Raw genomic sequence first — 10,000 nt, 5'->3', positions numbered from 1 at the left:
TGAGATGAGTTTTGCAAGGTGTAAGCATTGGAAGTGAGATCACTGAGTAGAGGGACTAAAAATTTAGCTATACCAAAATTAGCGGAGTTGTAAGCAGCCAGAATGGGACGTAATGGTATGTCAGCTTTGTGAACCTTGGGTAAACCATATAAAACGCTGAAGGAGGAACCAGTGCTGTACAGGGAACGGTATGTTTCTTCTGATAAAAAGGATTCATCTTTGAGTTGTTTGAGGTTACGGTTGATTTTGTCCTCTACTTTATAAATCAAACTAAATTCTGGAGACCCAATTTCACAAAATTTACTGTTGTCTGAAAGAATGTGAAGCATTTTGTCGGTATAATCCTGTTTATTGAGAAGCACCACACCTCTACCCTTGTCAGGGCGACATAAAATGATATCACTACGTAGTGATAATGACTTTAGAATATTAAAATCTTCTTTCTTGAAAAATGGAAACCATGTAGGTGATTTTAAAGAGGAATAAGCTTCATGGGCAATATTTTGAATTGATTGACGGGCTTTTTCTAGATTATTATGAGAAGGGAGGTTCCGAATATTACTAAAAAACATCTCAAACGGTAAGAAAAACTTAGAGAAACTCGGTCGGAAATTAGGAAGACAAAACTCCAACCCCAAAGAGAGCAAAAATTCTTCCTTTTTGGAAAGGGTATAGTCTGAAAAATTGAAAATTACATCCCTAGGGGCAAGGAACTTCGGCCTTTCAATACCCAGTTTCGAAAGTTTACGTTCATGTACTGATTTTGTGTCGGAAATTAACTTAGACAAGTTACGTTTTATAAGAGATTTGAAATACATTTTATCAAGTAAAGATAATTGTTCATAAAAGGATGACGTTATAGATGAAACGTGGGACTGTAAACGAGCAACAGATTTTGTTTTTAGATTAATTTCCATATCCAAGAGTTTTAAAACGGCAGACCTGTAGAAATCAGTATCATAAAGAGAAGAACGATAAAGTTTAAATTTCACAAAATTAGGAACTAGACTAGACTAGACTATTTCCCAACCCGACTTCCTCATTTCATGGTTTTAACGTTAACTCTTTTAGAAAATTACTTGAACTTGCCGTAACAGAAACTTACTTTATTTTCAATAACAAAGTTTACAAACAGGTCAATGGTATGGCAATGGGTTCTCCCTTGGGCCCTACCTTTGCAAATATATTTATGTGCCACCTAGAAAAGTTGTTCTTTGATCAGTGCCCTGTGTCCTTTAAACCCCTATTTTATAGACGTTATGTCGATGATACATTTGTTCTTTTTAGAGATAGACACCATGCCACTTTGTTTTTAGAGTACATAAACTCATTTCATTCAAATATTAAGTTCACTTTGGACTCCGAACATAATGATCAACTTTCCTTTTTAGATATTAAGATTTCACGTTGTAATGGTGCATTTAGTACTGGCATTTTTAGAAAACAAACTTTTACAGGACTTAGGTTAAACTTTTTTAGTCACTGTCCGATTTCATTTAAAGTAAACTCATGTAAAACATTAATTTATAGAGCTTTTAATCTTTCTTCAGATTGGGGTAGATTCCACGAGGAAATTAAATTTTTAAAATCGTATTTTATTAGGAACTGCTATCCATGTAACGTATTTGATAAATTTACAAAACAGTTTTTAGATAACATTTTTACTCCGAAAGCCACCGTACTAAACGTACCAAAAAAACAAATGTATGTGTCTCTACCATTTATTTATAACTATAAAAATGTTAAATGTAAACTTGAGAAAGACCTTTCCAATTTGTATCCATATGTTAATTTTAAGTTTGTATTCAAAAATCCACTATCCATAGGCAGCATGTTCACTTTCAAAGACACTCTACCAGATTTGATGCGGTCCTCAATTGTTTACTTATACAATTGTCCTAAATGTAATTTAGGAACCTATATTGGTTGTTCCAACCGTCTCTTGAGGATCCGCATTGACTCTCATAGAGGAGTCAGTCACCGTACAGGTTGTATTTTAAATAAAAAAGAATTTTCTTCCATACGTAATCACGCTCAAGAATGCAAGCAATTAATTAACTATTCTAATTTCAAAATTCTAGCCCAATCCCCCAATAGCTATTCTCTACCTACTCTAGAATCTCTTTTCATTAAACAGCTATCCCCTACTCTTAATCACTCAACAACCTCTGTTCCTTTACATATTGCCTAACGACTTTCACCAATTAATCTTCAAACCATTACTTTCATGCTCTAACGTCTAAACCTCCCCGTCCTTCCATGTCTCAGTCTTGGATTTTTTTTCCATACTAGGTGTGTTTCTTTCTTATCCAGAGTTTATTTTATTTTGTCTGTTTTTTTTTTTCTTTTATTCCAGGTTATTTCTGTGTATTATTATTTTGATTCCCATATCTATGATGTTTTGTGAATTCTTCTTTAAAGTTTTCTGTGTATTTGTTCTGATTTCGATATTGCTCTTTTACTATATCATTCATTTAATGTTTTAACGTTTTAATTTTTAATTTTATTTATATGGTTTAATTTATAATTTTTTAGTATATTTCATCCACTTCATTTTTTAAGTATTTCGATGTATTTATTATAATTCTTGCCTTTTTAACAGAATTTCATTAACTATTGACCTGTGTTTTACATTCACTTTTTAGCTCCGATGATGGGAAATGTTGTTCCCGAAAGCTTAGCCAATAAACTGTCCAAATGCTGAAGTATCTGCTTTCCTTCGCCTTTCTGCTATATATATATATATATATATATATATATATATATATATATATATATATATATATATATATATATATATATATATATATATATATATATATATATATATATATATATATATACTCATCATCATCTCTTACGACTACTGACGTACCATCGTTCAATTGGTTCGTTATGCACGTTGCAAAAGTTTTTTCACAATTCTGACCGTCCTTTACATTTAGATTTTTCCGGACACTACAGTACCACGCAGTTCGTAATACTTGGCATGCAGTTTAATTCTAATAGCCAGGCCTTCTCCATCATGAGGCTCAATACGACACAGTATTCTAGAAGTTTTATTCCAGCTGTTACCAAGTTGTGGAATGATCTTCCGAATCGGGTAGTTGAATCAGTAGAACTTCAAAAGTTGAAAGTTGGAGCAAATGTTTTCATGTTGAACAGACTGACATAAGTTTCTCTTTATAATTTATATATGAATGATCTGTTTTGATGGTTTTACTGTTCTTAAAATATAATTTTATTTCTTTTTACACAGTTTTATTTCCATATTTCCTTTCCTCATTGGGGTCTTTTTCCCTGTTGGAGCCCTTGGTCTTATAGCATGCAGCTTTTCCTAATAGGTTGTAGCTTGACTAGTAATAATATATATATATATATATATATATATATATATATATATATATATATATATATATATATATATATATATACATATAAATATATATATATATATGTATATATAAATAAATATATATATATGTATATAAATAAATAAATATATATATATATGTATATAAATAAATAAATATATATATATATATATATATATATATATATATATATATATATATATATATATATGTATATATATATATATATATATATATATATATATATATATATATATATATATATGATGTATCATACATATATGTGCATGTACATCCATAAGCATATTATATATATATATATATATATATATATATATATATATATATATATATATATATATATATATATATATATATATATATATACACATACATACATACATACATACATACATACATACATACATACATACATTCACACTGCAAGCACCGAAAAGCATAAGTAAATTCTACTCACTCCAAACACCTAAATGTCAAGAGCTATAAAAGCACACATATGCTTTCCAGTATAATGTCAAACAAATGCCTAACGATGTGACTGAATTTAAAACTAAGGGCAGCATCAATGTTTATGGTCTTATAAATACAGGTTGGCACTGGGATGTTCACTCACACTTCGTGGTGCAATCAAGCATTCCAGTTCTCGCCAAAAATTGCATGGTAATTAACACTCATTTTTGAAAAGTGTATAATCTGCATTTTTTTTTTTTAAATTTCTTCTGAGTCGAGGTGATCTGTAATATTTCTCTTCCTCCTGTTTGTTTCGGTGTTTTTATAGTTTATATGTAAAATATCTAATTTAATGTTGTTATATTCTTAAAATTTTTTATTTTGGTAATTTATTACTTCTCTTGTAGCTTATCTATTTCCTTATTTTCTTTCCTCAACGGGCTATTTTTCCCTGTTGGAGCCATTGGGCTTATAGCATCTTGCATTTCCAACTAAGGTTATAGCTTGGCTTGTAATAATAATAATAATAATAATAATAATAATAGAAAGTTGAATATAGTTGCGGTGGCCTATTGAGAGCGTCCATGCTTGGCACTCGAAGGACTGGGGTTCGAATCTCGCTCAATATCGATAGTTTCTTTAGTGACTGCAACCTCACCTTTATTTTGAGCTAAGGAGGGGGAGGGGTGTGGGAGGTTTATTGCTACTTGTTAAGTCAACAGCAGCCATTGCCTGGCCCTACCTGGTTCTAGCTTGGGTGGAGAGGGGGCTTTGGCACTGATCATATGTAAATATGGTCAGTCTCTAGCTAGGGCAACGTCAATGTCCCTTGCTTCTGCCATTCATGAGCGGCCTTTAAATCTTTAAACCAACTGACTTAAGTATCTTTATAGTTTAAATATGAAGGATTTATTCTAAAGTTGTTACAGTTTTTAAAATATTTTATAATAATTATTCGTTGTTTCTCTTGTAGCTTATTTATATTCTTATTTCCTTTCCTCACTGGGCTATTCTCCCCTGTTGGAGCCCTTGGGCTTACTGCATCCTGCTTTTCTAACTAGGGTTGTAGCCTGGCTAATAATAATAATAATAATAATAATAATAATAATAATATAAAAAAAAAAAACATTGTGAAGATACTGTTCTTAAGTACAATATTATTGTAAATTCTTCAACTGAAACAGATTTCAGTAAGGAAACAAATAAACTTCAGAATGAATGAATGGTCAGCTAGCTCACCTCGGTTTCTGATGTAAAGCTTAGGCCTAATTTCCAAGGCAAAACACAAATATTGATTCATACTGACAACATTTTCTCGGACTGCAGACACCCAAGTTTTGATAAAAGTCTAGAATCTTTTATAATATGGGTAATTATGCCATAACTATTAAAATTTTAAATTACATTGTTGTGGCCCGATTGGTAACGTCTCTGTCTGTGTTTGCCAGACAGGAGTTCGAGTCCCGCTCAGACTCGTTAGTGCCATTACTGTCCGCAACCTTACCATCCTTGTAGGCTAAGGTTGGGGGGGGGGGGTTTTGGGGGAGCCTATAGGTCTATCTGCTGAGTCATCAGCAGCCACTGCCTGGCCCTCCCTGGTCCTAGCTTGGATGGAGAGGAGGCTCGGGTGCTGATTATATATGGTCAGTCTCTAGGGAATTGTCCTGCTTGCTAGGGCAATGTCACTGTTCCTTGCCTCTGCCATTCATGAGAGACCTTTAAACCTTTAAAGACTGGATAATTTAGCAATGCATTTTGTGAATAGAACTAAAATTACTTGAGACTGAATAACAATTTGTGGCTATTTGCTTTTGTGAAGAACAGATTTCCACGTATGAATAGAAATTACACTGCAAGACTGCATAAAGCATTTTGTGTCTAGAGCTTAAATTACTTGAGACTGAATAAGATAGTGAACATAAGAAAAAAAAAAAAAAAAAAAAAACTTGTGTGACTATTTGCTTTTGTAAAGTACAAATTTTCACCTATGACTAGTTAAGTAATTCTTGAATTCATATCAGGCCATTGTTCTCTAGTCTTGGGTAGTGACATAGCCTCTGTTCCATGGTCTTCCACTGTCTTGGATTAGAGTTCTCTTGCTTGAGGGTACACTCTTATTTCTCTTCCTCTTGTTTTGTTATGATTTTTATAGTTTATATAGGATATATTTATTCAAATTTTGTTACTCTACTTAAAATATTTTATTTTTCCTTGTTTCCTTTCCTCACTGGGGTATTTTTCCTGTTGGAGCCCCTGGGGTTATAGCACCCTGCTTTCCAACTAGGGTTGTAGCTTAGTAAGTAGTAGTAGTAATAATAATAATAATAATAATAATAATAATAATAATAATAATAATATGTTTAAGATTTTTTGTATATTATTGTGCGAATCGAGGCTAAACCTTATAATCCCAATGTCTGATTCCTCTGTTATAATGCTAAGCCCTAAAATAACCCAATTTAAAACCTACATTGCTGAAGTGGGAAGAACTGAAATTATAAAAAATAATTTTAGAACATAAAATTATGACTGTCACAATTGTAAAGCTAACTGAGTAGGTGAGTATTTTCTTAGCACCACTACTGAATTTTTGAGTAATAGATTACAAAGAGTTCCTCTCCCTCTTGTTATTTTGAAGTTTTTATAGTTTACATATGAAAGATTTATTTTAATGTTATTATTGCTCGTAGACTTCTCGTAGTTTATTTCCCTATTTCCTATCCTCACTAAGCTATTTTCCCTGTTGGAGCCCTTGGGCTTATAGCATCTTGCTTTTCCAACTAAAGTTGTAGCTTAGCAAGTAGTAATAATAATAATAATAATAATAATAATAATAATAATAATAATAATAATAATAATAATAATAAGTATAGGAATGTGATATCTGGTGTTCCTCAAGGTACTGTTCTTGGCCCAATACTTTTCATGCTATAAATCAAGACAAGTGGTTTGGCCTAGAAAACAAGCTCGTTGCATATGCAGATGATGCTACTCTCTTTACTTCAATACAGCTAAATTGACTTAATTTGGCATTAATATTTTCCCTATGAGCTCAATTTTGTTGTATATGATAGTTAAACTTTACCATTCTACAAAATCTATCTTTTACCTAAAATTTTCCAACTTTTTATCAATTCAGCAGGTGGCAGTCAGTTTAACCAATCACTGGTTTCGATACTAAATACAAGAAGCATTCGAGATGAAACTTAGGATTTCGTTTACTATATTGCCCCTATATCTAATTATCATGTGTCTCCTGTTTTGCAGATGAGGGCTCTAATACTTCTGGGCCTGGCTTTCGTAAGTATTTTGCTAAATGCAAAATTATTACTTTAATAAAAAGGGCTATCTAGAAATCTAAAACCTTTCAGATTGTCTATCCGCATTTTCGTGTCGTTCCATCAGGGAGACTAATCGTAATTTTGTCTGTTCAGTATCTGGATGGAGAACCATTTTGAAAAAAAAAAAAAAAAAAAAAAAAAAAAAAAAAACTGTGAACTTACATAGGTATTGTGAATCTCTAGAAATAAATAACTGCTTACACTTAAAAAGCCGTAATTTTAATCGGAAATTCTCCGTCAAAATATACTATTCGCAACCGTATTTCAGTAAAATACAGGCGACCGTAATTTTACCTTACATTGTTATTATCTTTTAAGGGTTGGTGACTGTAATATCACTCCTTTTCATCAATATACCTCTTTTTAAAACGGTAAAAATCCTGGACATTTACTGTTTTTTTAATGGAAATTTTTAACAGTGTAGTACTGGAAGTGTTCTTCCTCGTGTCGTCCTTGCTAAGGGGGAAAACATCCGTGTGTAATATACAACAGCAACAAATGCAGCTGCTCATAGTCCACTGCAGGACAGAGGCCTTTTGTCTGATCGCTCACAGCAAACCAACCTATTATAGGTGGTACTAATTAATATAGCTTTGCTGATCATAGCGATATAGAATCGCTTTCACCACGTTAAGGTATTCACGATCATATCAATCACACTGGCAAACAATCTAAAACTTATATAAAGATAAAGTGAAATAAAACAATAAAATAAATAATTCATATTAACAGAAGAGTATTTTTGTGGAACCAACCTCAGAGAGAGAGAGAGAGAGAGAGAGAGAGAGAGAGAGAGAGAGAGAGAGAGAGAGAGAGAGAGAGAGAAAAAAAAACTTCAATGGAAACCAAAAAATAATACGAACAAGGTTATGCAAAATATGTTTTTGAGATACCTTGGTTAAAAATTATTTGGCTAAGTACATTACATGCAAATAAAGTTTTTCTATCTACTTACCCCGTTTATATTCTACATCTTTGAAAAATAATCTTTAATTTTCAGAGCTCCTGTATTATTGGGAGCCTAGGAATCGGTCTCCGAGAGGTAAGAATTAGCAACTAAGAAATTACGCCATGTGTCATTTTTGAGGGGAAAATATACGAGTTGTCTCGACATACGAGCGCTCCAACACACGACCCCGCCACCGAGCAAAATTTTGCATTGAGATATTTTGATATTGTATAAACAGAAAATATTCAATGTTCAGAAATTGATTACATTTTACCTTCCTCTTCCAGAGCAATGTAGCTGAGAGCTATATTGCCAAATCAAATGGCTGGGATGGGCCAGAAGGAGCTGAAAGGGACCAGTCACTGAATCTTGCCAAGAAGTTTGAAAAGTCTGGAAAGTTTGGAAAGATCCATATCAATGGATTAGCTTCTGGTGCATCAGAAGACATGCTGAAAGAGAAACCAGCTCTCAAGGTGCCAGCTGAAACCGCTGAACAAATTTCACCAGGAAATAACAAAGTACAGGAAAAATCTCTGGATGTACCTGAAGCCTTAGAAAAACTCAAATCAGCTATTGAAGATCACGTACGAGAACTTCCATCTAAAATTACCCAAGAGAACATTGAGTCGCTTATCAAAACTGCATTTAACAAGGGGAAGGAGCTTGATTTACCTGAAGAACTGATTAAGAGACATCTCATATGGGATTCTGCTCTTGAGAGCGTTGCTAAAGAGGCTTCTGGTCAACAAGCAATAGAAAGGAACGACCAAGCCAAGGAGGAAGTCCAGGCTGTGTCAAATTTATCTTTAAAAGAGGCCGATGAACCTGTAGAAGAGAAGGACATACAACGACAACTCCACATTGGTATAAATCAAAGCCTTTGTACTGTGGTCTTCCACCGTCTTAGGATAGATTTCTCTTAGTTGAGGGTACACCCAGGTCCACAATTCTATCTGATTCCTTATTTCCTTTCCTCACTACTTCCCCTGTTGGAGCCCTTGGGGTTTTAGCATCCTGCTTTTCCAAATAGGGTTGTAGCTTAGCTAGTAACAATAATAATATGTATTTCACCACCGCACTATTCTATCTGATTCCTTATTTACTTTCCTCACTACTTCCCCTGTTGGAGCCCTTTGGGCTTACAGCATCCTGCTTTTCCAACTAGATTGTAGCTTAGTTAGTAATAATAATATGTATATCACCACCTAAACCTAATTGAAATAGAATAAACATCATTGTGACATAGAATAAAATTATACATAAATAGCAAAAATCGACTCAGAAATTTATGTGATATATAATCAAGCTTCAATAACTTATGATACGAACCTAAGTTTCCTTTTCAACCTTCTACAGTTTACGTAGCTGGCTGTTACACTCCATATGGTTGGCGTAATCCAGGTGACGTCTACTTCTATCACTGCCATGAGTATATATGCTTTGACGGTCGAGAGTACCAAACAGGAGTCGTGGATTCTACTTGTAAGTACAGATTTTAAAGGAAGGAATAACCTTATCTAACCTAACCTAACCTAACCCAGCCTAGCCTAACCTAACCCAGCCCAGCCTAACCAAACCTAAACCAGCCTAGCCTAACCAATTATAACCTAACCTAACCTTACCCAGCCTAGCCTAGCCTAACCCAGCCCAGCCCAGCCTAGCCTAGCCTAGCCTAACCTAACCTAACCCAGCCCAGCCTAACCTAACCTAACCTAACCTAATTCGTTGGAAAGTCGTCTTTATCAACTGATCTGACAAAACTCGGTATACAACAACCTCCAACTTCCTTCTATATCATTAGAAATAATCTTCATATAATTATGATCTCTAAGTGAACTAACCTGAAAGCTTTTAAAATAGCCCAG

General features: G+C 33.5%; 1 protein-coding gene across 1 annotated transcript in view; it reads left to right on the top strand.

Annotated features, from left to right (window-relative positions):
* Positions 1 to 3,917: 3,917 nt before the first annotated feature.
* Positions 3,918 to 10,000, top strand: part of LOC137632428 (uncharacterized) — a 23,457-nt gene continuing 17,374 nt past the window's right edge. Inside the window, exons 1-5 of the mRNA XM_068364360.1 lie at positions 3,918 to 4,055; positions 7,113 to 7,145; positions 8,187 to 8,228; positions 8,423 to 8,999; positions 9,492 to 9,617. Coding sequence (XP_068220461.1) covers positions 3,918 to 4,055; positions 7,113 to 7,145; positions 8,187 to 8,228; positions 8,423 to 8,999; positions 9,492 to 9,617 — 916 coding nt within the window. The remainder of the gene's footprint in view (positions 4,056 to 7,112; positions 7,146 to 8,186; positions 8,229 to 8,422; positions 9,000 to 9,491; positions 9,618 to 10,000) is intronic.

The sequence above is a fragment of the Palaemon carinicauda genome, chromosome 41 (assembly GCF_036898095.1).
Source record: "Palaemon carinicauda isolate YSFRI2023 chromosome 41, ASM3689809v2, whole genome shotgun sequence".
NCBI classification, from domain to species: Eukaryota; Metazoa; Arthropoda; class Malacostraca; order Decapoda; family Palaemonidae; genus Palaemon; species Palaemon carinicauda.
This window is presented reverse-complemented; position numbering and strand designations above follow the sequence as displayed.